At 45.3% G+C, this 27,967-nt stretch overlaps 1 protein-coding gene across 4 annotated transcripts in view; it reads left to right on the forward strand.

The window, feature by feature from the left end:
- The window catches only part of KCNH5 (potassium voltage-gated channel subfamily H member 5), a 169,911-nt gene extending 142,639 nt beyond the window's left edge, over positions 1-27,272 (forward strand). The window contains exons 11-12 of one of the 4 annotated variants that reach the window (XR_014585357.1): positions 13,896-24,949; positions 26,726-27,272. Coding sequence is in view for 2 of the 4 variants with exons in the window: in XM_083839156.1 (XP_083695282.1) it covers positions 13,896-14,843 (948 nt within the window). In the remaining 2 variants the exon portion in view is untranslated. Of the gene's footprint in view, positions 1-5,830; positions 10,046-13,895 lie in introns of those variants that run through there. The other 3 variants (XR_014585358.1, XM_083839157.1, XM_083839156.1) reach the window with 3 other exon arrangements.
- Positions 27,273-27,967: the final 695 nt, after the last annotated feature.

Here is a 27,967-nt window from a genome sequence, read left to right on the forward strand (position 1 = left end):
TGGGTCTTTTTTTCTCCCCCAAGAGATTCCTCCCCACTGAAGCACTGGCTGAGAGCATATTAAAGGCAATTACAGCATGTTTCAACAACCAGCACTCCTTACTCACATGCTGCCAACTGAGAGCTCTCAGCTGGGAAAATTTTAGCTCTTGCTGAGTGAGATGTTTCACTTGAAGAATCCCAGGGATACTTGTTAAGGTTATTTCAGAGCGCATTTTGTAGTTAAACGAGGTAGATATTAAAAGTTTAAATAACCTTTTGGTCTTTTTTTTTTTTCTGTTAAATTGAGATTTCCCAGTGGCTTAAATAAGTTATTTTGTGTCTGTTATGCAGTGGGCTGACCCTGTCTTTCAGTTAGTGAATGATCTGCCAGAGGTGTTCATCTTTGCTGAGTCTTGATTTCAGCTTAAAAGAATTGCCAGGTCCCACTGGCAGTGCGTTTTGTTTCATTCTGGCATCTCTGCATGGAGAAGCAGAAGCATGGGCTGGTGAATTGCCCAACTCATTCTTCCTTGCAGTGTCCCTGTGGCTTCATTTGCAGGGTGTCCCATGGGAGAGGTCAGCATGGGGATATGTCCAGCAGTCATTTGAGCTTGGGCTTCATCCAAAAGATCCGTGGAAAGGGAGTAAGCACTGGTACCACTTACCTTCCACTACCCAACAGCTAGACTTGGTTGACTGGCAGATTCAGTCATCTCTGGTAGAGCAATAGGCTGTATTTATGGGTCAAGAAGGAAAAAAAGTAATGTCTGGCTGTCTGAAAGCAGAACTACTGTGAGATTTGGACCTGAAAGCAGATTAGAGCAGATCTGCACTGAAGCTAATTTATCCTGCCCTTCCTCAGGACAGATACTACTATGCTCCACCAGGGATCTTTGTACCCTTCTCTGTCAGGTGGCATAGTTACACTCCCTTCAACCCTACAAGTGTTTAAAAGATCAGGTCCTTGGCTGTGTTCTAAAAGCAGAACAGAAACAAGCAAACGATTGCCCAGCCACCAGCCTAAATCTGCTCCACTCAAGAGTATTACCATGTCTGTGAATTAGCTTGAATTTGGAACCAGTGGCTTTCCCCATAAAACTAGCCTCCACTATTGGATCTGGCTCAGGTGAGGAATGTCTGACAGTGACAAAGCAGCACATTTGATGTCTCTGTTTTGTAATATGGGTAGATGCAATAAGGTCTGATGCCTTGGCTTTTTGAGGTACATAGGCTTCCCATTGTCCTTTTCATTCGGGTCTGTTGTTCGTATGTTCTGCCCTTTAAAATTATTTCTTCATTTCTGACTCATCGTTTCCAAACAAAACTGATGGTGTTCTACAATGCATGCCATTGGAAATACATCGTTTTAATTGTAGCTCCCACTGTAAAAGCTTTTCAGTAAATTAACAAAACCTTGAGAATGATGAAGTGAATGGATAGGGTAGCTAGTAGTACATTCCCTATAAAACCAAAGTTTCTGAAAGCCAGTTAGAATGTCTTCACTGTCAGAAACAAGGATGATAGGGAGGGACAGTATATTTTTTTAGACCAAGTGATATAGCTGAAAAAATCCACAAGCTTTCAGTCACAAAACCCTTTTTCAGGTCTGAAGACTTCAGATTAAATTTCAAGTACTTTCTAGTCTGTTAAAGTAATATTTAGGGGAAAAAATAATGATTCCAATTAATTTAAATTTCCACTTACAGTGGAAGGAAGCAAATGCTGTTCTTTTGCTGATGCGTTACTTTGTGAAAGGAGACACTCTCTTACGCATTTATTGGACTGGTCTTCAGACAAAAACCAGTAAAAGGCAAAAACACAGAGAAAAATATACGAATTCTGCAAATTCTATGGGCTTATATTCTCTGTGGCTTTGTGCTAGGAATATGCAGGAATACTGGGTCTGTCACAAGTAAGGCTGGCCAGAAGCCAAACATGAAGATTTTGACATTTTTCATTGTAATAGAAGCAAGACCTTCAGAAAACGTTCAGTAAAGAAACAGAGATAGTGCTGCCTGCCCCCCTTCCTGCTTCCAACACAAAGCTGAACAGCAGTAAAGTTGTCCTGGACTGGATTTAACTGCAATTAAAGTTAACCCCTTCCAACTCTCAGCTATTTGAAATCTAGGTCTGTAGTTCCCAAATTGGACAGCAGTGAAAAGAAAGTCTATTGTTATATTAAGTATTTTATTTAGTTTCAATATTGACCATATGGACCCTTATATTTGTTTATTTAATCTTTTTGAAGCATGGATTTTCCTACTGTGGGGTCTCTGGGCTGCAAACTTTTGCTCCATCCCCCTCACATCCACCAAGGAGCTCAATGACCCTGGGCAAGTGATATGACCTCCCTGTGCCCTGGTTTTGGCGTCTGGCAAAAGACAGAGCAACATGAATCCTCTCCCATATAGGGAACGAAGAGGGGTGGATTAGTACTGCATATTATTATTGATGATTGATTTTCTGTTCCAAGCTAAATCAGGCTGAAGAGCAGCTTGAAAAGTCTTTTGGCACTTTTCCCTATCCCAGACAGCACCATTTCTGCAGTCCACCCCGAGCTCAAACCACCCTGCTGTCGTCCGGAGGCTTTGAACTATCTTTCCCTGTTTATGCTCAGAAGCATATCACTCTTAGGAGATACTGTGCTGGGCAAAGGGAAAGCTGCTTTCTTTGAGGAGTTTCTTTCTGTAATCATCTGTACTAAAATGTACAGACCATAACCCATTTGCAGCACAGCAAAGCCTGAATCAATTGACAGTGCTGCATGCTGACATTTCACTAGGTCGTTGCCGATAGCAGGTATTGATCCAGTGGCCAGTATAAGTTTGTGAGGACCAGGTCTGCCTGATCGCGTTGGAAGCTGTCCTCTTGAAGAGGCACTGCCTGCTGGTGAGCACAGCGCCCCACAGCCAGGCTGGGGGGCAATGGGAAGCTCCCTTCAGCTCCTGAGCCCTGGGGCTCCTGCTGGTGATGTGCTGTCAGGATTGGTGGCAGCAATGTGGTCATGGTGCTCCACTTGGTGATACGTGTCACCAGTTATTTACATCAACGTGGAGTCCAAAAAGTTGTGGGAGGGTTTTGGTGTAGGGTGGTCTTTGCTGTGGTTCTCCTCCAGATCCAGTGGAAGAGCTAGGCACTAAGGCTGCTGTATTTTATACAGAAAATGAACTAGGTGCTGACTCAACAAAATATTTCAGCTCTTTGGAATTTAGTCTTTGTACTGAGTTCAGTCTAGGATTTGAGGTCCTGGAAAGGAATTAGGAGGCTAAAGCAGGGTTTCATTGCCCCCGAGTTGTGATGAGAACCCCATAGAAGGGACTGTGACTTTTTGGATCACAGTCACAGGTAAGTCTCTTCAGAGGCAGTGCAGACCCATATTCTTGTCTGCAACAGACTGACCCTAAACTATGCCTGCAGTAGGTCCTAGTTGAAGCATACCTTAATGCATAAATAAAGCGGTCTTGCTGGTTCATTGTTTAAAATAACTTTCTGTATGTGGAAGAGGCATTTTGCTGTCTTTGGAGGAATAGATCTGAGTCTGGCTGTTCTGCAACATGCTAAGACATCTGCTGTTTGGTTACAGCGATGAAAACAGAAAACAGTGAGGGCAAAGCAGGAAAAAAAGTGATTAGTTTCAATTCCAGGGCCTTGTTTAAAACCCGTAGCAAAGCTGCCCACATCCAAAGGTGCTCAGTGCCCTTCTTCAGCCTCCTTTTCCTAGCAGGAACACAGAGCCCAGCTGGCATCAGATATAGCAGCTGTGCCTGCAGCAGCAGAAAATCCATGCATTGTTTTCCCCCAGCGTACAAAGAAAGGGGAGCCTCCGTAAGTGCCAAACGTATGGACCGAAGGTGCTCAGGTTCTGGGTGACTCGACAGGCTCCTGATCCAGGAGGCTTACCTGTTCTCAGAAAGTGCTCTTGTGGATGGTGTGAATGCATGTGGTTGTGCAAATGGAGTAAGGAGCTTTGATGTTTCTTTTGGAAATCTGACTCCTTAGCCTCAAAGCTCAGCATACACTTAGTTAAATGTGTAATCACATCATTTTGCAGAATCAGTGCCCATCACTCAAGCTGTGCGACTTGCCTGATCTCTCCTTGCTAAGCAGGTGTCAGTGCTACCATGAATCAAGGTCTGACAGATGTATCAGGGCATTGGAAAGGCCCACATGTACCACTGCACATTTGTTGTGCGCTGCCCTAGCACAGCAGAGACTTAAGGTCTTCTTCCTGAACTGAAATCCGAAGAACACCAATGTCTATTTTTTATGGCTTCTTTTGTTAATGAACTGCCTCAATTTTGGCAAGAAGCCAAAACGTTGGCCTCTCTCTGTTACCAGCTATGAATTCTAGTCTCTCGGTTGTAAATAGTTAGCCGTGATATAGGGATTTCCAATTAACTGCAGAAATGATGGCAGGATCATTATCCTCTCTTACGCCGGGAGGGATGGATACACAAAGTGACAGTGTGATTTGCACAAGACCTCCCACTTGGCCAAAGGCTGGACCAGTGGAATAATCTATTCTCCCGAATCCCAGTCTGGTGCCGTATGTGTCGGGCCATGATGTTCTTGGGAGGTGACAAATGGGACTTGGATCTCTTCCTGCTTCTCTCCTCTTTCTTCTTCAATCCAGACTTGTGAAGTAAAGCAGGATGACTTCAGATCCATATGAAATAGATGGAGCGAACTCTCAACCGCTCTCTTTTTAATATGCATGCTTGTTCACAAATGCAGATCAGCCTAATTGACTGTCAGCATGCACAGATGTCTCTCTGCAAGAGTAGTTGGGTGCCGTGCAAATTGATTGCGAACACAAAATGGAACCAGATTAAAATTTGACCTACAATATTCAATTTCTAAATCATGGAGCAAGCAGTAGCGAGGGGATGGAAGTTCTGGGCTCTGGGAAATTGCTAATTTGCTGTTTTGGGGCTCTTCTGAAGAGCCTCTCCCTTGCTATGTACCCAGCTTTTTTTTCAGATGAGCAGCTTGGGGAACACAGATCTATATTAAGTAATGATGAAAAGATCAACCTTTTTCTTGCCCATAAAATGTGATTAAATTTGCCTTGAAAGGGCTTTTTCAGCTTCACAGAAATAATTCTTCTTGCCCTGAAATGACATCACTTTGTCATTTGTATTGGAAATACTCACCTCTCTTACAAGTCAATTCAATAATCAGTTAGGAGGAAACTACATGAATACAGTTTCTCCATAGGAAAATTAAAATGTGCTTGGTAGCAAGCTTTTGCTTTTGCATGCTACCATATCTGTGAAGTCAAGATCAATAGAAATTTGCAGAAGGGTTATTATTTACTGTTTCTTTCAAGCAGCCAGCAGACCAGCCTACAGAAATCTTCTTTTCCTCCAAAATCCAGCATGAAAGACTGTTTAGTGAAACATTCCTATCCCAGAGATTAACTAATTGCTCAACAGTCAGTCATTTTCACTGCAGAGCCAAGGACAGTGATTCCTTTCCCACATGCAGATGGAGCAGTGGTTTAACACAAAGCAGTTCCTGGGACAGGAGGATTAAGGAGAATTTACTGCAGAGCAATTAAAACCGTTGTTAGAGCAATTTGTTTTTGAGGCTGAATTTCACATCACAGTAAAGCTATCTGTCTGAGGAGTGTATAGAGCAGAACAATAAAGCCATCGTTTCAGGCCATCCATTCTGCATTCTCGGTCGGAGTGCAGATTAATAAAGTGAGCTAAGAGGACAGGGAGATTTACAGGAGTAAATTAGGTGAGGCATCCTAAATGCAGTTTACATTTGGAAAGAGATGCTCTGGCTTTGATCTCTGCTTGCTCTCGCTTATTCCAGCTTCTGCTGCCCTCCATTTCTGCCAGGTTTTTCATCGCTGTCAGCCTCAGCAGAGAGTTTCTGACCACGCTTCTTGGTTGCAGAGACTCCGGCCAGCACAGGACACCACGGTCAGAGGCTGTTCTTATGTACAAGCCATACCCAAAAGCTGTTAATTGAAGATGGGTTGGAGCCAGTGCTCCTTGCTGGCTCTTTGCTGGTGTTAGCTGGCCTTGCTGGCTTGGTCTTCCCATCGGGGCTGTCTGCTCAAACCTCCTTGCTTTGCCTTGACCTAGGAGGAGGCATTGCTCCAAAGTCTACCCTGGTGTTAAGAGCCAAAAATGTGTCTTGTGAGCAGTGCTGCCATTGACCTCTCCATTTTGGAAAGGTAGGAAGCCTGCAATGAAATAGGTTTTCAAGGCAGAGAACCAGACCAGAAAGAGGATCCATCCACAGTGCGTTCCAGCAGTTTTTACGTCCTGCCCAAAGGAAGGTTTGAATGAACACTGCCTGTTCAGGCTTCTCTGGCGTGATACGAGGCTCGCAGGCCAGACTTTCAGATGAAGGACAAATACAGAAGGGCCCATGGTCTTCTATCAGACAGAGCTGCATTTCACGGCTCTGCTAGCCCAGGGGTCTGTTTTCTGTTGAACTACAAACAGAAGGACTCATGGTAGGTTATTTCGTGTGTATTCATTTCTTTCCCTTCTTTCTACAGTTGAACTTTTAAAATATAAGTTCATGTAAAATAAAGGGAAAAAAAATAACATCTTAAAAAGTAACATTCTAAAAAACTTTAATTTCTGAAAAAAAAATAAGAACATTTTACCCTTGAAGTATCAACAGTGTATTGTGTTCTCTGTGACCTGCCTAGGTTTAAAAAACACTTTGCTTTTGGATCTGCCAGCCTGGTCCTCCGTGCAGTCATCGCTCATCCTCCCTCTGCAGCTTTTAAAATAATAGTGCTTATCTGGAAGGACTGGCGGGTGGCTGGGGCTGGGTGGGGAATGCATCCCAGGTGGGAACTGGCAATACCCCAGCATGCTGGAGGGAGTAAAAATAGCATCAGATGAAGGGTATAATGCGCGCACACACACACAAAAGCTTTAAGGGAAGGCTTTTTGAAAAGCCTGCTCCGAACCCTGACATTTGCGCTGCTAGAGGCAGGGGTTCAGATGCTTCTTACCCAGCATCACATGGAAGGTGCCTGAATCCAAGTGACTTGGACAAAGCTCCATTTTTAGACACAGGAGACAAACAGGCATTTCAGGGTACAGTGTGTCTGACCTGTTTTAGCATCGAGCTGCAGGTGAAATGACTCACAGCCTCCAAGTTTTCTTTCCTTAGGCTGTGCGTGGCTGCCAGAGGAGGGATGAGCTCAGTGGCAGACACCGGCTTTGTTAGGTGAACCCTGGTCGGAGGGTCCGTGCTCTGGAAGCTGGGTGCATTTTGTACTTTGTTCTTAGAAGTAGGAAAATAGCACAGTTGTCTGAGCACAGCATGGATTAGGTTGTCCTATGTCCAAAGCCTAGGTCTGACACAAATTCACCTCCCTCGTTAGCATGAGAAAAAACGGCAATTACTGTTCTACAATGCACTCCAAAATGTGAAAATTAATAGTGTTTTTTTTTTTTCTTTCAAACATCTTTGCAGAAGTTTGTTTTATGTTGATCAGCCTAGGCATGAATTAAGCATTCATTTGTATTATTTTCAATTGTATTTGTTGCTGTTTTTTTCAACCATTTGTTCCCAAAGAAAATGAGGTATATGTGATTGCAGTGTCTGTTATTGGTTGTATCATCAGGAACTTTCAATTCCACTTGCCTGCTTCAGCTAAGCTTGTGATATGGAGGAAATCTCAAGGATAATTAAATTCAAAAAAAAAAAAACAAAACCCTGTTGCTGGGTAAAGAATAAGAGATCTAAATTGCTGCTTCCATTAAGGAAAAATCAAGCAGATCTCAGCTGTTCTTGCGGTGTGTTCGGGAGTGGCTGGTCAGTGGGGATCACCTGGCTGTGCTCGCATTCCTGTATGATCTCAGCATGATCCTGCCAAGTGGGATTGCTCTGTGGGAGGGCACAGGGCTTATTGTGGTGCTTGCATACAGAAAGGGCAAGTGATATACATTTGAAAACATGCTTTACTGTGTTGCACAGCTATCTTGGTTTGGCTGTTAATATACAGAAATAAACGTTTTTGTGTTGGGAACGTAATATAAAATACAAATACGATATTGAAGGAAGGAGTAATATTGTCTTGTAACCACCTTCCATGATTTTACCTTCATTTTTTGAGCTGAGAAACCATCTCAGAAAGAAGGGTGAGGCACCCTGCTCGCTGCCAAGCTTTGGGCTTGTAGTTACCATGTCCTGGAGGACAGGATGGGGACAGACAGTGAGAAACGGGGAATTCTTCTGAATATTCTCAGGTCAGAGTGGCAATGGAGGACAGCTCTTCTATTTCCAGAAATGAACCTATAGAAAAGAGTGTCACAGCCTACACACCTGGTGAGGACGCTGACCCTTTTTATGGGAATTAGGTGGTTGTGTAGGATGTGGACCAGTTCAAATCCCTCCAGTGGGATCTGAACACTGGTCAAGGAGCTGCTCTGTGGGCCTCAGCCAGCTGCAAGCAAGCCTTGAGCTCTTCAGTGTGGTCAGAAAATGGGTGTATTTCCATAACACAGTCGGTGTTGCTGAAGGCATCTTGGAAAGTTTCCGCTCATTCACGCCACGCGTTCCCTTTCCTGCATTTTCCAGTTCAGCTCTGGAGCTGTGCTGTCAGATGGATTGTTGGCATGGTCCAGGTAACAAACAGCCCTATTTATTTCTTCAAATTTATTAACCTGGATCATTTCACTGATCTGATTTGCAGTGCTGCAGGGGAGGGGAATAGTGAATAGTTGTCTCCAGAGCCACAATATTGAATTAAAGTGCCTTCCAGGATGCTCTTGTGTTAAATAAGAATAAAATCAGAGTGTTCTACATAAATACATAGGGTCGTGAGTAACCAGATGTGAGGACTTCTACAAGACATTAAATACAGACAGGATAGTTACCTCTGGAAGAGATATTTCAGTGGTGACCAGCACCCACCTCATCCTGCCCATTAACGACTGCGGTCCCAATGCAGCCGAATGGTGGGGCTCCCCGTCTTGCTTTACATGGCCATATGTAGCTGTGGGGTGCTGAAATGTGGTGTCTTCTTTGAGTTCCAGTTTCTGGAGCTGAGTCAGGCCATTTCTCACAGGACAAGGTGTCCCCTTGCTGCAGGATTTTGCCCTCCCTTCCCAATCGGGTGCCTTTGTAGGATGCCTCAGTCTGGGCACCCAGAGTTTATTAGTCACTGGGAAAATCTTTACATTGATGGCTTTCGTGTGGCTTCCCCTCTCCTTCCCTCAGTGCACACCTGCTGTGTTCATCACCATCACAATTGTGTGCCCTTTTGTACAGGTTTCCATGAGGAGGAATGCGTGTACACCACTAACAGCAGCAGTTGGACCTTTTAGGAATGGGACACAATGATCTGTGCTCAAACATTTGCCACTTTTATGAACTTACTGTAATTCTTCAATATTAATTAATTCATGTACTTTAATTAATTTGTCCTTGGGCTGACTTACTAAGAGGTCTTTGCAAATTGAACAAGGTTGTGGAGGGAGGATTTTTGCATTAGTGGTACAAAAAAGGCAACTGAAGACAGGTGCTTTTCAAAACATCTGAAAAAGCCACTGGTTTACCAATTAATTCCACAGTAGGTGGGGATGAGAGGACTTGTGCACATCTCAGCCCTAAGCTGGCTGCACAGCCTCTACATTGCTGCTGCCCACCCCTGCATGTACACAAGTCAGCACCCCACGGGAATGGCTCCAGCGGGAACGTGCCCATCGCTTCCACTTTCTGACATCTGGTAAAGTGCGTCTTTGGAAGTGATGATGGGCTTGGGTCACCAACACGGCGAGTTACGTCTCAGTGAGGTGTGCAGAGAAGGGAGATTGGGGTTAAGATCAAATCGAGAATCTCAGGACACGGTTGTCTCCTCTCTGCCTGCCTCATAGGTAACTCAACCACTGCAGTTCCCAGGGCCAACCATTAGTTAACTTTTACTTAACCTTTGATAGCTCAATAACTACTGTCATCCCCATTCCCCTCAAATTCCCTCCTCAAATAAATACATTAAAAGAAAGAAAAACAGGAACCTGGTCTCAAGGGACAGGATTTGTGATGCACTGGGGCCTTCTTTCACAATCCCATCCATAAAGGAAATGAAGTCTTACACTGAGTCCCTGTCACATTAATGAATTTAGCCCTTGCCAGGAGACCCGAGTGTGGCTCTTTACTCCTTGAGATGTGCTCTGCTCACAGTTAATTCAGTTTCTCCTGATTAATTCCTGTGGGGTTTGTGTCTGTTCCCAGGATATATGTTTCGACAGGCCTATGTGTAACCTCTCTGAAAAGGGTCAGGGACAACTGAAATAGCTCATCCAATTAAAGATTTGAAAATAAGTCTCACTCAAATCACTGAGAAATGTCAGATTGCAGGAGGTGTTTTTCTGGTCTTATTTATAGAGAAAAATAGCCACCAATAGTTATTAGACAATTAATACAATTCATAGACAATTAATAGAATTAAGTCTTTGTGTAAACACATTTAATCCTGATTTGGCTTCAGTTAAACCACTGTGGAAGTGGATTAAATCCAACCACAAGAAAACATTCCTAATATGGAAAACTGTAGTGCAGAATAGCTATCACTGCTAGAATTCAGATCCTAGCTTTTTTTTCCCAGTTCTTTGCCTGTGTAAGCAGAACTTTCTTTTCTTTTACTTGTACGTATTCTAATGATATTGATATTGAGTAGTCCTGACTAAGACTGGATTTCTGCTGTGCTAGGCTTGGCACTCCCTTCATTAGGGGTGGACGTCCTGGAATAGGGACAGTCTCCATGGGGCAACGCAGGGGTGAAATGGTTTCCTCCTGGTGACAGTGGTTCAATAAATGGATGAGGACCAAGACCCCGGTCACCAACGTGCTGTAATCTCACACTGTCTGCTGGGACTGTGGAATCATAGAATCACTGCATGGCTTGGGTTGGGAGGGACCCTGAAAGATCATCTAGTCCAATACCCCCAGCATGGGCAGGGACATCTTTCCCTAGATCAGGTTGCTCAAAGCCCTATCCTACCTGACTGAGCTCTTTCACTGATGGGGCATCCACAGCTTCTCTGGGTGACCTGTTCCAGGCTCTCACCATCCTCAATGTAAAATCTGTCTGCCTTATATCCAGTCCAAACATGGAGGGATACGGTCTGCCTGTTAATGCATTTCAGAGTGAAAAAGCAAATAGCAATCACCTATGGACACATCCAGTTTTCATCGGGAAGCTGAGGGCTGTGAATCCACCAGCCACTGCTGCCTTGAAAATATGACTGCATTGGAAATACAGCTCCAGCAAGGTCAGTCCTGAGCTCACGAGTCCCAGCTAACCCCAGGATCACCCAGTCCCTGGGCTGCTGCAGAGTTCAGCAGGCTGGCTTCTTCAAAGGGGCTGCTGGTATCGTTCCAGGGTGTAGCAATTGCTATCGCAAGCAGAGAAAGAAGAAAAGATTTACCAAAGAGCTCTGCCAGGCTCCCCCCCTTGGTCCTAGAAGAGGCTGAAGGAGGTGACAGCAGGGTGTCACCTCGGCCACCCGCCCCCATGACACAGATGCATTTAGCTTCCCCGGTGCTGAGGGGCTGCAGCGCTGGGCTGCGGACCCCCGTGCCTCTGGGCTCATCTAATCCAAGTGACATCCAGCTCAGTGGTTCTGGGGTGAGGCTCTGGCACAGAAAAACAGCAATTTCCTGGCTTTCAGAAGGGCCCATTTCAGGAGTGTGAAGTACAGACTGTGTCAAATTAGCAAAGTCTTGGCTTTTCTTTTGCAGAAGGCAGCAGCAGCAGTCACGGGCAATTATATTCTGTGCAGGGAGATAGCCTCTGGATAGAGACGTTTTGAACAGAGAGGAGGAAAGGGAGAAATGAAAAAACAAGAGTCGGCTGGGGGAAAAGAAAGGGAGATGAGGATAGTTTTCAGTGAAATGCAAGCGTTTGGAGAGGAAATTAAAAACCACTGCTGTGGGTTTTGTTGTTATCACTCTGGTCTTTACAAACAGCTGGCAGGGTGGAAGTTATCGAAGTTACCTCAATGCTCTCCTGACCGTGTGTTCACTGGTGTGTGGGACATGGGAGCACGGCCAGGCTGCAGGCAGCTGCCAGCCCTGCAGCATCCCTGGCCGCCTCCAGCCACCCCCAACTGGGCACGAGCTGGCTGGGAAGAGGAGGTTGCTCAAAGTATGAAACACGGCCGTGGCCACAGAGCAGGGAAAAATTGGGTAGAGGATGTTTTCCCCCCCCCTAGATGTTTCCAAGGACCCAAGCACGTTGGCCTGGCACAGAGGAGCACTGTAGGATGGGAGACCAGCAGGGGAACCGAGCGTCTTCCCCAGGACACGGCTTGGGGACACAGCCTTGTCATCTGCCAGAGGTGCCACAATGCCCTCCAGGGAGAGGAAGGCACAAACAAAGCAATGCAACCCACCTTCCGAACCTTCATTTAGAAAATGTGGCTTCAACTCAATCTAATTACTTACTTTTTCGAATCAAGGGCAACTTCTCATGCATTTCTTTGCTGTCCCCTGTGGCTTGCCCGAGAGAGTTGCTCCATGAGGGTAGGCACTAATGAAGAGGAGCTGCCAAATGAGTGTACGTGTTGCTGCATCTAGGTCAGAGAGTCAGATGAAAGTATCTTCCATGTTTTCCTGCTTTTTTTTTTTTTTTTAAACTGGGCTTCTAATAAACACGTTAACTTTCCAAATTATTATAAGCAGCTGAATCTATCAGCAGCACACAAGAATATTACTTAGGGCATTTGAAAGCTCTCTAATGAAGCTTTGAAGTCCAGCTCATCCCAGATTCATGCGGGGAAGGAGATGTAGCCACACTCCTCTGCCAGCTTCTGAAGATGTGAGACTTGAAAGCAACTATTTCTTTGCAAATGTGGACAGGTGTGAGAAGCCTCTCTTAAAGAAAATCGATACTGAAATATGGGTACTCAAACGGATACTTCAAAATCCACATCTGACTGTCACAGCGTTTTGTTTGTGTATTGCAGGGGCTTTCTTTTACTTTTGTTACCAACACTGTCCCTACACAGCCCGTATTTGCATCTTATCATGTGCTCCTTTTCAATTTAGTACCATCATCCAGAGACACAGAGAGTTATCCTATCCTGCCTCCGTCCCACGTTCAAGAAAATGGAACAAAACATTTTTTAAAAAAGGACCAAAGATTATTTGGGAGTTACATGCATAAAATCAACAGAAAGGTTTTAATTCTGCGGATCCTTCCACAGCTTGAGGCTCGAATTCCTTTTGCTACAGAGAGATTCTGAAGGGTGAAATAACTGCAGCACCAAATGCCTTCCTCCACATATTAGACATAAAAACTGTTGTGCTGCTGTGTGAAGCCACACGACACGGCACACGGGGAACGTAATTGCACCCTCCAGCCACCTCTACAACAATAAGCAGAGCTAAAAAGTAGTGCACGCATTTGGATTTTCCAGCCTCTGGAAGGGTGTGTGCATTGAGTTAAACTTACAGCCATGCAGTCTTTGCTGAATTGCTGTTTCTTTTTGATCTGTACTAAAGATAGCAAAGGAGCAGCTATGAATGTAATGGGTAGGTGCGTATCACTGTGTTTGGGTTCTTGCTCGCTTGCTTTCTTCTCTTTGTTCAGTTTCTTTCTTTCTGGCATTGTCAGGGTAATTTTAGTTCTTCAGGGCTATATCTTCTGCATCAAAAACACAGGTGAAAAACACTTTTAATCTATACCTTTAAAAAAGCGTGTGTACGCATGTATGTATGTACACCGTCTATGCAGTGGCATGTATCAGAGGTTACAATGCTGTGTTCAGTTCCATTTGAATTCACTGTCAGAAACTGAGACAGAGAGGAAGGAGAAATGCCTGATTACCCTTAGGGACCTTTCTGTTTCCCCATCCTCCAGTAACATTTGCCGTACTGTTGTATTTGATGTCCTGTGATTGACTGTTTTGGACTTATCCCCCTTAGATCATCTTCCGGAAAATCAGCGATGTCAAGAAGGAGGAAGAGGAGCGCCTGCGCCAGAAGAACGAGGTGACGCTGAGCATCCCTGTGGACCACCCCGTGCGGAAACTCTTCCAGAAATTCAAACAGCAAAAGGAGATGCGTAATCAAGGCTCAACCCACATCGACCCGGAAAGGAACCAGCTTCAGGTGGAAAGCCGGAGCGTGCAGAACGGGGCCTCCATCACGGGCACCAGTGTGGTCACCGTGTCTCAGATCACCCCCATCCAGACATCCCTGGCTTACGTGAAAACCAGCGAGGCTGTGAAGCAGAACAACAGGGATGCGATGGAGCTCAAGCCCAATGGAAATGGAGACCAAAAATGTCTCAAAGTGAACAGCCCCATGCGGATGAAAAACGGGAATGGGAAAGGGTGGCTTCGGCTGAAGAACACGATGGGGACCCACGAGGAGAAGAAGGAAGACTGGAATAACGTCACAAAGGCTGAGTCGATGGGGCTGCTCTCGGAGGACCCCAAGTGCAACGACGCGGAGAACGGTGTAAATAAAAACCCACTGAGGAAAACAGACTCTTGTGACAGTGGAATAACAAAAAGTGACCTTCGCTTGGATAAAGCTGGTGAGACTCGCAGCCCCCTGGAGCACAGCCCCATTCAGGCTGATGCTAGGCATCCTTTCTACCCTATTCCTGAGCAGGCCTTACAAACCACGCTGCAGGAAGTCAAGCACGAACTCAAAGAAGATATCCAGCTGCTAAGCAGCAGGATGGCTGCCCTTGAGAAGCAGGTGGCAGAAATTTTAAAAATATTGTCTGAAAAGAACGTACCCCAGGTCTCTTCCCCCAAGTCTCATTTATCACCCCAGCGGCCCCCCCAGATACCCTGCCAGGATATTTTTAGCGTTTCAAGGCCTGCATCACCTGAATCAGAAAAAGATGAAATCCACTTTTAGCATATACCTATGTGTATATATGTATACAGTATATATGCAGAGGTGTATATATACCTTTATACATATATATGTGTGTGTATAAGGTAAATATATATACATATATATTTTCACTTGCATCCAATATGACTTGAACACACCAAGGATTTTGATATGTAAATATTTGCATGTCCAGCTGGATTCTGGCCTGCCAAAGAAAACAATTATTAACATAGATATTGCTTGTATAATATGCAGTTGACTGCATGCACACTTTACATTTATTTATAATCTCTATTATGTAATAAAAGAATGACTTTTGTTTAACAAAGGCAATGTACTATTTAAAGAATCAGGGTCTAACCTGCCAATATTGCCATGACAGTTTTGATCTCAGGCTGGGTGAATTGAGCTTTTACTTCCTCACTGTCTTCTGCCGCGTTAGACAGTAGGTTAACATGAAGTGGTCGACACGTTCAGACTCCAAGTAGTACTGTTTCCTCGTATCATTCCATTACAATATACTGTATATTTGGTGATAAATTCCCCCACTCCTCTTGAAGGGAGGGCTCAGCTCAGTAGCCAGGGAAGGGCACCGTGTCGGGTGCTGGGGTAGATCACTGGAATTGATTTGTGTGGGTGTTGTGCATGCACAGCCTTTTCTTTCGAGTATCCTCCTGCTCTTTTAACATCGTAAGTAAGACATAGTAGCGATGATTTATGTAACGAAATGAAACAAACAGAACATCTCTCAGCTGCACGCAGTGTGTATTTGGGGGTAATGTCTTTCTCGAAAGCGTCCTTTTTACGGATGACATTTTTACTGAACTGTTAGCGTGACATTATGCAGAATCTCTTTGCAGCACTTAGCAATAGTGTCCGCTTCTGTCAGTATCTTCATTAGGATGTCCCGTTTTTTGTAGAGCTGAGGTTGCTCTCTGGCTGTCCCCCCCATTGCCCCTGGCAGAAAAACTTTGCACGAGATCTGAGCAAGGGAGAGAGCAACTGTGCTTCAGCTCCTCCGGAGCCGTGTGAGCAGATTTGGAAGGCTGAAGTTAAAAGGCTGCAGTTAATCCCCCTCCACTCTTTTCTGAGGCTGTTTATCAGTCTGAAACTACCTTTGAGAAAGAGAAAATTACCAGTCAGGATGTGAAGCTGGTGATGGTGAATTTCCCTTTAGCCTGAGGCATTGGATGGTGATGTTTGGGTGGGAGAGTGTTTTGTGGAGATGAAGTCCTTCCTCGGGCACTGCCTGCTGTTCACACCTTGGACGCGTTGAAGGTTTCAGTGGCTGGGGTGTTGTGATCCGAGTGCCAGCTCTCAGTGCCCACGCCATCAGTCGCTGGGCACGTTAAGGCCCTTAGGTCTGTTTCAGGTGCTCTGGCCCTCCTCTTGGCTGGCTCCCATCAGCATCTCCCCCTCCTGAACCACGATCCCACCTCCAGCAGCTGGGCTGGTGTGTTGTCCCTCACGATGGCTCTGCAGGGCTGCAGCAAGACAGGCTTTTGCATGGGCCCCTGATTCTTCTGCTCTTGGAAGCTGAGATTTTGGACACAGCCTGGGTCTGCACTTGAGTGTGGTGGGTTATTTACTTCTCCATTTGCAGCGAGGGAGAATCCAGGCACACGTTTCTCACGGCAGAAATGGCCATTGTGGCTTTAGAGCCGCTGCCGGTACAGCTGGAGGCTGGCACAGCAGAGTTCACTGGCTCCTTCAGAGAAGGATCTCCCCACCACACATCAATGGCCTCTTGCATCAAGGTCCCGTGTCTTCAAAAGTGCCTTGAGTAAAACATATGTGTACAACAAGGCATTGCTATCAATCAGGTAAACAAAAGGCATGTTTTTAATTAGTGGGTATCCTTACCAGACACCAATGCCAGACATTTCATTTCATATTAGGAAGCTAAGCTAAACTAAATAAATTCCTCAGAAACCAAAAAATAAAAATAAAAATCAAACAACAACAAAAACAGCAACATTTGTAGTAGTGGCAATTAGTAACCTGCATCTTAGGGTGATTGTATCTCCTACTGTGAAATCCAATCCCATAAATTCCCAAAAGATCACAAGAAAGCCAAAGAAGTCATTGCTTCTGTTGTGTCTGTTCGTGGAGAGAAGGCAGTGATCTTTCCAATTTGCTGTTCCTTTCGGGCCCGTTTCTGCCTCTCTTTCAGTCCCTTTCTTCAGGAAATTACAGACGAAAAAATAAGAATAAAAAGTCACCGAAAGGGACAACTCTTCCCAAAGACGGGCGGTGAGGCTGCCTGCTCATTATAGCTTTCCGCAGCTGCAGTTGCCGCTGTCAAATTAGGCAGCTGTGCTTTGCAGCTGCTCTTCTGACAGGAATACAAATCTGCAAGCGCGCAGCCCTGCTGTGGTCTGCAGGGACAAACTGCAGGACAGCAAAACCTTCGGGGTCCTGCTCTAAACCCTACCCCGGGACTCTGAAAGAGTCAGGGGTTATGGGGTTAAGGAGTCGCAGGGTTGCTGCAGGCTGCTGGAGTATGCACGGACCTTGTGGGTAGAACTTAAGTGCCAAGTTTGGAAGATTTGTCTGTTCTTGCCTGGCTGGGGTCGCTGGCTCAGACAGACACACAGCACCTTACCCCACTGCCCAGTCGATTGCTGAGCCCTGCAGGCTGTCTGGGCTGGGGCTTGGTGAAGTTCCTTGGTGCAGGACTGTGCTGTGAGGTGGTGCTGCAAAAGAGCCAGCAGGGTGGTGGGGTGACTGTTGGACAGCTTTAGCCTTAATGGCATTCCTCTGCCTTTGTCAAGGACTTTTTTTTCTTTCTCCGTGACTGATGTTAATTCTAGATAGAACTGCATGGCATGCAAAGGGATCTCTGTTTAGGTTCACCTTGCCAGTCAGGTGTAACTTTGTGCCACCTTACAACGTGAGAACATGTAACGGGATTCATCTGACCTTGAAAATTATTCAAGTCCAGAACATTTATTGCGGTTCAAGTGCAGCTGTACTGGTTAAAATGAGTACTGGCTAAAAGCTATAAATAATGTAAAATAGCAAGTTCATGAAACAAACACAGCGTTTCCAAGCTCTCTGGTCCTGGTGCTGCTTTGACGCTGGTGTTGTCCCTCGCAAGGTCAGTGGGACCAGCTGGGGCCTGGCACCAGGCAGCAGTGGGATCAGTGCGATGGCATCTTGCAAACAAACGCGATAAACTCGCGCTGCAGATGGGCTCCCCCCCCCCCCCCATCTGTGTGCTGGGGGTGCCGCTGGAGGCCCAATTTGCACGATCAGCTCTGATGGCTACTGCTCTGAAAATTCGGCTTGTACAATTGTGAAGCGCTTTGCCTCCAAAATTTCATTACACGTTGTTTCATGGAGTTGTTACCGGGGCACTTTCAGCTTTCCCCTGTCCTCGTGGCTGTGCATGATGCGATCAAGCGTGCTGCCGGCTGGGGCAATCCTTCTCTGTCCAAGAAGCAGGAGCCCTCGTGGTGCGGTTCAGGCTTGACTGAAAGCAACCACCCACAGCTGTAAGTGCGATAGGGGAACAAATGCGCCTCTTCCAGCTGAGCCAGCACTGGAGCAGCTATGTGCCGCGTGGACGGAGCTCTCGGCTGCATGCTTCCCTTTCCTTTAGGAGCTGCGTGCCAGGACAGACGTTCCTGCAACACCTGGCAACGCGGTCGTAGCACTTACCTTGTGCGCTGTGTGTTCAAAGCATTTTACCCACACACAAGTGGATTTTATCTTTCTGGACAAGATACAAATAGAAATAAAATGTGTACAGAAAAGTAAACACTTTCCAGAGCAAGCGAACTAGAGTACCTTGAATAGCATTTTTGTGTAATATTACCTATATGAGATAGAACAGCACTTCAGGATAATAGCTGAAAAAAAAAAACACTATTGTAGTGAAGATATAGAAGGGAAATATCCCTCAGTTCTTCTGATTTTGTATTTGTAAGTCCTGTTTTCCATCTTTCTGTCTTTGCCACGGGACAGGGGTTAGAGCAGAGCTGACTTTGGAAGTGACAAACTTAAGCTTTGCCAACTTTTCTTTTCCCTGTTCCGCAGAAGTAGCACAACTGCAGGGACTTGATGCTGCTGGCACTGAAGTTTGGGCTCATTGCTAGCTCCAAATTCAGTCTTCATTTACCAGCATGCGGAAGGCAACCCTGTTACACAGGTGTGAACTGAAGCTTGAATCTGATGAACCTATTGGACCTTAAAGTGTATTTTGGATTCCAGGACAATTTTAGAGAACTGGCAGCTGCAGAATTAATGTTGCACTATTTGCAAGCCACGGGCAGTCACTCTGGAAGTAACTGAGACCGCTAAGCAGACATCATCATTTGCACGGGTCAGAAAACAGATACTGTGATCACAAAATAGCTTGGAGGCTTTTGGGGGAAAAGACGTCCTGAACTGAAGGAGAAAAAAAAGCCAAAGGTTTCATATGCAATTTGTGAGTGAGGAGGAGGACGTGGGATATATCGTGATGACTTGACACTTTTTTACTTGGATGTTGAGCATTTAGAAAACCCAAACCTATCATTTTGGATGTCAGAACTGGACAGATGATTGTTTGTTAAAATAAATAATTTTTTTTTTGTAAGTGAGGTGGCATCAAAGTGATACCCGTTTAAAAAAAAATGCATTCAAATGCCATTTTGCTGCAGAAAAGAGTTTCAACAGATTTTGTTATCATTTTTAAGTCTGTATCTAAAGGCTTTCTTCAATTCTTCAATTCTTCCTTTTTTTTTTTTCTTTTTTTTTTTTGTAGCAAAAGCTTCTCTGTGAACACATATCTTCAGGTCTATAGGATCTGTAGTGCTTTATAGTCTTGCTGCTGACATACTTGTTAGAGAAGTGGGGTTCCTTTGGAGAAAAACATCTCTTCGTGGTAGCCTGCGCTCCGTGACTCTCCAGTCCTGAGCTGCAACCAGAGGTGTGGGCATCAAACAGCGGTAGTTTACATTAGTTCACATTTTTCTTGGCACTTCTGTATCTGCACTGATTTCCTTCGGGAAATTTAAGGACGGAAATAGAAAAGTTGACGCTGTCAGTTTTCCCAGATGGCCCCAGTCCTTCACCTGTGTCTGTGCTGCCAGAGCAGCACGTTCCTGTGGGGCCCACAGGGAAGAAAGGTTTGATCAGGCTGGATTTCCACATCTGAGAACAGTCTTTCTAATTTCCCCCTCCGTTTTTTCAAGCAGCTAACAATATCTCTAAATGTTTTCATTGGTTTTAATATGCTATAGTGTATTTCAAAATGAAGTAAATTCTTAAAGCAAATTGCTGGATGGAGACAAGAAATCCACATTACTTTTGGCAGAAAAGCAAGGCGTTTTTTTACTGACATCAAGAATATTGTACAAAGATCAGCTTTGTGATACTTAACAAATGACAAACAAAATAAAATCATCCTTACTGAGGGTGCATTTAGTCGTACAGAAAATTGACCTTGTGTTTCACTGTGGGACAAGATATCTGCCGATATTGATTTTGAACACTCAAATGATATAACCATTCAAAAAGGGCTTGTCCAGGCTGTAACAAATACATTAAATTAATTTATTATGTTATGTTAATCAACCTTTTGTTGCAAGGCAGGTGGAACCAGGCATCTGGGGCAATATTCTCACAAACTTTTCTATCTATCGTCTATAAAGATAAGTGTATTTCATGATTTTCTGCTTGGAGATGTAAGCATGCTTGGCCCACAGTCTGAGACTATTGGTGTACACCAACTTTGTATGTGGCTGTCCTCCATGAATATGTCAATTAGCCGTAATTACAAGCCCTATAAAAAGGACTTTGTATTAGGTTGGGTTCAGCCACCCCAGTGACATGACAGTATGTTATCAAGTCAGAGCAGATTCAATTCAGACCAAGCAATGTCAGACTACGTATTTCTGCCTGCCTGCGAAGGACGTGTACACACATCTTACGTGTATATGCCTGCTCGTTTGGAATGGGGACTCAGAGCTGGCCCATTTAAGACAGGTGTTTCAGGCAGATGGGATAAATTGTGCTCCGGAGGTGTCAGTCTCTCATCATTTACTGTAGACTAACGACTTTAGATTAGACACTTGATTTGTAGACTGCTGGAGGGTAAGTGAAGTGAATCCAACCCACAACTCAAGCCTGATCCTGCTTGTATAAAAAGGTGCCCTGAAAAAGTACTGCTTACCGTCTTTCCAGCACAAGAGCACTTTCTACAGATGTGACCATCACAGGGAAGGTTGAAATTTCTCAGCATGCAGCCCGAAACAAAGTGTGCTTAAGACAGCTTCCTAAGGACACTTAGATGCTCGGTTCTCAGCCTGTGATGACCATTTTTTTAACTTCTTACCCCAATACCATGTCATGGTAGTCCAGGGTCCCCAGCTTCCACAGGTATATGGCAATCATGATGTCTTGCACAATGGCAAGGCACGGACAGGAATCGCCCATCACCTTCTGGACAGTGAAAGGCTGCCACCTATTTGGGATGTTTGGCCCCTGCGGGACACCAAGGATGTCAAGAGTCTCATAGCTGAGCTGTGTCATGCTGTGGAAAGACGCCAAGGCTTGGCAATGTCCAACGAAGGGAAAAAATGTGGTGGAGATCTTCCAAAGTTTTAGCAGAGAGCTTCCAAGGTAGAGAATGACCAGGCATCAGGTGATTGCCCAGACTGCAGCAGAGCCCTGGCTCTGAGCTGGGCAGCGGGAGGGGAGAAGAAAGGACATAAAGAATGAGGGTCCAAAACTGGTAGCAATATTCTGCTGAAGTCAGTGTTTACTAGTCTCTATATAGTGGCCATTTGTGCTATGCAATTTGTTTAAATGTGGATATAAAGAGAGATGTCCATAGGGGAAAGTAGAGGATTCAGTGGAGGCTTGCCAGAGCCCTGCTGGAAGGGGGCATACGTTGTCTGGACTGTGCAGCATCACAGTGAATGGACCTGTCCTTGACGTTGGCCTTGCTTTGAGCAGGGGCTTGGACCAAAGGATTGCCAACAGGTCCCTTCTGAGCTGTGGTGTTGTATCGTTTGGTGCTTCTGGAGGTTTTAATCGCACAAATAGGAGGTGAAGGTTGAAGGTTCTTAGCTATGTCTCATTATTTTCCGGTTTTCGATTTAAATAGCATACTGAGGAATGTGTTAACAGTTTTCAGGATAAAGAATGTTTCTGAGAGCTGATAATTATCAAGCAGACACCAGAGAAATTTGGCATAGTCTAAAACTATGGCAGATAAATGAATTAAGCCCTTCACTGGCATCAGCTAACATCCACACTTGGTGCCAAAGGCTGAGAAAGATGTCTCGGTGACCATGCAGTTTCTGGAAGCGGTGGGCTAATACAGGCACATCAGCAACACCCACTCCCTCTTCCAGCCTCTTCCCCAGCCCACAGAAAGGTGATTACAGTGTCTGACAATGCCATAAAAATCAATAGCATTTGAGCTGGTTTTCAGCATTGCACTGGCAGGGATGCACATCCAAGGTTATCGCGAACGTGTGAAGGGCAGTGGCAGGGAGGGTTTCTCCTAAGCAGCTGGATCTGGGGGTTATTCTTACCCCTCCAGGTTCAGTCTGCTCCTCTCACTGTTGGTGTGTTGACACCTTTGCTCAAACAGGCTGGGTTTGTCCATAGGGTCTGAGTGAATCTTTGGGCCCATGCATATCCCTGCAGGCTGCTCCAGCCCCACTCCCAGACTCATCCCCTGTTTTCCGAGGGTAATATTACAGCCACATTCCAAGGCTTACGCCTGGCCCTGTTAGATTTAACTGGAAAACTTTTTTTTTTTGACTCTAACCTCCTGCATGTCCATGATGGCTCACAGGGTTACTCAAAAACTCCTTTCCAAATGGCGGCTTAGCAGCAATTCCCCAAATAAATCAGGAACACCAGGGCAAACCTTCTACCCATCTCAGTGCGTTATTTTATTAAAGAAACTTTTTTTTTTGGATGTATATATTTTTGGCTCTTCTGTACTATCTTGAATATTGTAGTGTCCCATAAGGATAGCAAGGACTAGAGCATTTGTGTTTTTTATTGAGTCCTTCTAATGATAAGGCGAACTCCAATGAGACATTAGCTGCACAGTCAATCCAGTACCTGCCACGTGTGACCATTTTCTGTTTTCCTCATCCAATTACACCTATGGTGAAGTTCAGCACCAGTGGCACTTTGAACTGATGCCCCATAGCTCTAGTAAGAGTCCTCTTCATTTCCCCCAGCAGACCCAAGGACTCCGCTCAACATTTCCACGTGTGTTACGCCAGGACACTCAGGCCCTTTCCTGTCCTGGGCTTGGTTTCAGAGGAATTTCCTGAGTTGTTGCACCTCATCTCTCTACCATCGTTTGGTTTTCCTAGAGAAAAAAAAAATACATATTTTGTGCTGGCGTCCAGCTCCTCCAGCTGGTGGGGCAGGAGAGGAGCAGTGGTTCCATACCCTCTGCTTTTGGGATGATATCTGGGAATCCAGCAGCATTTCGAGGCTGCTGTCAGGACCATTACTCCAGGGTCACAGTTCAGTTTGTAAATTGGGTGTATTACCCAAGCTCTCATGGAAAGTGTGTTTGTTTTTGTGTTGTGGTGTGTTTTTTTTCTAAAGCAAAACAAAATTTGTGCTCTGCTTTTAACTAGTCCTCTGGTGTCCCTGCAGGATTAATTACTGCTGCCTTCACTTGTATCATCAAATGTTGTTTGGACACAGCTTCTTTTTGCTTTTTTCTTGTCTCTTTTTTTTTTTTTTGGTATAATTAGGAGTCCTGGCATTAAAACAAGCTCTGTTTGGTGGTACTTAAAAATTACAGAGATGAAACCTCACCTAAATGGGTAGCTTACACCTGTCCTTTGAACACCAAAAACAGCACCGCATGTTCAAATCTCATGGCTTTGGGATCACCAGCATGTCAGTGTTTGAAATGCCGTAAATGTGTGAATGTCCTCCTGAAACCAAGAGCAAAAGTGTATTTTTGTTCTTTGTGGTTCTTCCATGATGTGGCTCTTAGGAAAGGACTGTGAGTGCAAGGATGCGATGGCTCCTTCCAGCTCTTGCTACTGCCAGTTGATGCTCTATAGGTTCCCAGCCTTGTTTTTTGACTTAAGAGAAGGGCTGAGTGCCACCGACTGCATAATTCCATCAAGTGGTAAATTCAATTTATCGAGTGGGAGAGGCAGCAGCTCGCAATAAGGCAGGATTTGGGTTTTAAAAATCTGCCTTGTGGGAATTGGGCAAGCTACCAGAAAGACAATAAAAGATTTATCTGGCAACGCATGCCAAAGGAACGCTAAACACGCGAGCGGGAGAATTTATCGATACCAATGAAAAAGCTCATTAGCGTTAAAGTGCAGAGCAACTCTGTAAATGTACCTTTCAACTGTCCCAATAATATCCCTGTGCTCAGAGGAGGGGGGCTGAGGCTTTGTTGCTGTGCAGTGCAGAATCGGCTAATCAGCTTTCCCAGAAAATTTCGCACACAGAACGACTCCCCAAATGGAGTAGTTAGCCCTGTTTCACTAGCGTAGACAAGTTCCACAAATAACCTCAACCTACTTCCCCTGCCGCTAGTCTGACAGTGATTCAGAGCTGTTCCTGCAGATGGTACCGTGGTGTTTCTCGTAGGCAGGTTTGTTCCCTTCCTCGCTTGTCACTGGTGGTCGGTTATTTGTTCTTCAAGAAATCTGGGGCCCCATAAGGGAAGTGGGAGCCAACAGGAAACCTGCAGCTCGCAGGGGTGCAGTGGAGATGAGGATTCACAACAGTTTTAAGGAAAACATCCCGGTAGTAAAAATATTGCTCGTGCTCTCCTTTTTTCTCTTTCTTTCTTTGTTTTTCCCTCCTCCCTACCTTGACCCTTTTCTTTTTCTTTTCTTGCCTTGATTATAGGGCTATCTGTCAACTTGTAGCAACAGGAAGATTGAATAAGTTATGCTGCCCCAGCAGATCTAATGAGATAATTATCTGGTTTGCTATTTGTGTTCAGAAGAAATAACGTGCTAATAGGAGCTGCAGTCAGGGCTGATTTGTTAATGTCCTGCTTAAATACCAGCCGGTGGCCCAGTGGCTCAGTAAAGTGGCCTCAGCAGCTGTTCTAAATGGTGCTCTTCGTTTGGGAGGTAAATATTTTGAGGCTTCAAGCATCCCGTGTAAGGATTTTTATTAAGGTCAGTGGAAATCTTTCTGTTAATTTCTCTAAGCCAGGTTTGAAGCACTGAGGCGGGGAGTTGTGGTGTGGGCTGAGCTTTCTGAAAACCGAGAACTGCTGGTACCAGAATTTTCATTTCAGGCCATTGCTTAGTGCAGATAGGTCCACGTTTCCATGCCCTACAAAATGCTGCATGCCAAATGCAGGCAGAAGTGGAGAGGATGTGTTTGATGCTTGGGACAGCTAGGTAAATTGCCATAAAATCAGCTGAACCGATCAGGGAAAGGGCACTTTTTAATTAATACATATTTGAATCCAAATTCTCGGTGTCTGAACTGTCAGTAATCTCCATCCAAATTAACTGCTCAAAATTCATGACTGTCTAAAATATCCTCGCACATGCCAGGTATGTAGATCAGCTGTGCAAACTCTCTCTGGGGAGAAGCCCAGATAAAAATAAAGTTATTATTTCCGCCACAGAGAGGGCCAATGACAAAGGCAGGAGGTTGTGCACCCGGTGCTGGGAGGCTTTGAATCCTGCCCAGCCTCCTCCGTATCCAGTGCTGCTGGCTCAAAGTGGTCCAGAGTGCTCAGCTTTTGGGTCCTGGTGCATTTCCTCGTGTCCAGCCACACCTGGAGTGGAGCAGAGCATCATGCAGGGGAGGGGTAGGACCTCATGAAGTGTGGCCCCCTCCCCAAACCAGGCTTCGAAAGGCGAATTCCCAGCTCCAGGAGATGCCGCAGGAGTTTTGGCACGGATTTTAGGATTCCTCCCCTGCCTCCTCCGTCCCTTTGAAATGCTTATGAGTTCCCACTCATGTTTAGGCAACTAGTCATCTCAGGCTCTTAAAGGAAGAAAGATCTGGGGAATAGGTACTGGGAGGAGAGGGGGACGAGGGGTGGGCACGTTCCTTTGTCTCTGTGCACCCCTGGCTCCCCGGTGGTGTCTGGTGACAGCATTCATGTAAGGCTCGCTCAGGCTGTTCTCCCCTTTGGTGGCAGGTGGAGACATTTCTAACTAACCACTGTCATCTCAGAGGACCTCACTACCTTCAGAACATTGTACTCTCTTCCTAGCTTCTTTTCCCCTAGGCTCCCCCCCCTCCCCTTGGATGACAGCTGAGAACTAAACTGAGCCAGGAGCTGCTACACCACTCACCTACATGGGGAAAAAGGCAGAACCCCAAAACCAGCCCAGCCCAGCCTCACCAGGCACCCCATGGTCCATGCTGAGCACCCATCCTAGCCGTAACCTGCCTTCCCCATCTCCTTCTGTGCTGAAATGCAGCCACATGGCCAAGATGTGGGTGTGGTTTTTTTTTTCCCTGTCCTTGGGAGCTGTGCATTGCCAGCCCAGCGTTCACTGACTCGCTCAGCACCCTTGGGCACCCAACTGGCCGGTCCTGCAATGCTAATCCCTGGTTTGTGTGAACAGCTCCATTCAAATTAGCAGGACTTTCTTCCCGAGTGAGGATTAGTCAGAGGGGCATCATGGGCTTTAAAACCTCCTTTTACAGAGTATCTGCAGCTTTTGAATGTATGTGATTCACAGACACTGGACTGAGGGGAGAAATATTTTGGGAAAACTCTTTTTTTGCAAGGGAGAAATTGGGGGAAAGGGTTATTGCTCGGATAATAATAATTATTTTTTGTTACTACTTGCTGCTCTTTGTACACTAGCCAATGCAAACAGCACTCATGTTACCAACGAGACTTTTGAACAGCCCAGCTCTCTTTTTTGCTGTTGTTAATATACTGAGGATTTGGGGGGATTTTAAATGCCTCTGCCTTTCAGGATTATTTCTACAAAAGCAATTATGAACTGTATTTTGACAGCAGAAAGCTTATAAAAACCTAGAGGGGAAAAAAAAATAATAGAGCATCTGAAACTGAATAGCTACAAAAGGAATGCACCCCTGCTACCATATCTGAAATCCGTGAAGCAATCACGAGCAGCATGAAGGAAGGCCCATCTCCCTCCCTGCTGGACACCTCACATCAGCCCACACGGAGCGGATGCTGCCCTGACCGAGGAGGAAGGTGTGGGACGTGGCTGCCCCGTCACTTCCCGACACTGCCACGGGCAGTCGGCCGAACTGGGCGAATCCGCAGCAAGTTTCTCGTTGCGCTTCTCTGTTTTGCCGAATTTCAACGTCAAGGAAAACGTGGGTCACTTTAAAAGCATTGGCAGACAACTGTTTCTAACCCAAAGGATTATGGGTTTTAGCACAATGAACTGTACTTCTTCAGGGAGGATCAACTTTGATTTTTTTTTTCCACACGTCTTTATTTACATGTGGCTATATTTTCATTGATACAGAATAAAAAGTGCATTTTATTGACCTTGTCTTCCTGCGTTGCTGCTTCTCATGAGCTCTGGCACCACAAAAGATAGCTCCTGTTTTCCTGGCCAAAGCAGAACATGGTTTTTTGGGATTAATGAGCAAAATGTAATCTTATTTTTAGGAGGCTTGGGGGTGGGGGTGACACATAGATCTGTTGTTAGAAGAGAGCTTGAATATGGAACAAGAGGTACAATGTTTGGCCTTCCTCCTCATTAACCTCAAGGCAACAGGAAATAAGTCAAGCTGAGCTGGGCACAGATCTCATCCATAAAATTTTGTAGCATTTAATTCTCCCCCAACCCCATAGCAAACTGGGAGAAAGAGTGAATACTTAATCTAGATGGATAAGAAGTATTTGCTTGTCGCCTTTTGCTCATAAAACATCCCATTTGGATTAGTGTAAATGCGTAACTTTGCTTCCCCAAAATTCCCTATGTTAACTCCATGCCAAAAGAAAAACGGAGATTGGGAGGATGGGGTAGAGGCAGTGTTTCTCTTGGAAATGGCATGTTCCAGTAACTTTGGAGGCACTCCTCTCTGTGTTTCTTACATCATTAGCTTTGTCACAAGTGGCATTCCCCAGGGGGGCACCTGTGCCAAGGTGCCAGGGATTCTTCTGACACAGTTAAACACAGCATTGGTGACATGTTCTTGAAACCACGGCTGTTTCGGCACTCTTCAGCTCAGAGAAC

This window comes from Anser anser, assembly GCF_964211835.1.
Source record: "Anser anser genome assembly, chromosome: 5".
NCBI classification, from domain to species: domain Eukaryota; kingdom Metazoa; phylum Chordata; class Aves; order Anseriformes; family Anatidae; genus Anser; species Anser anser.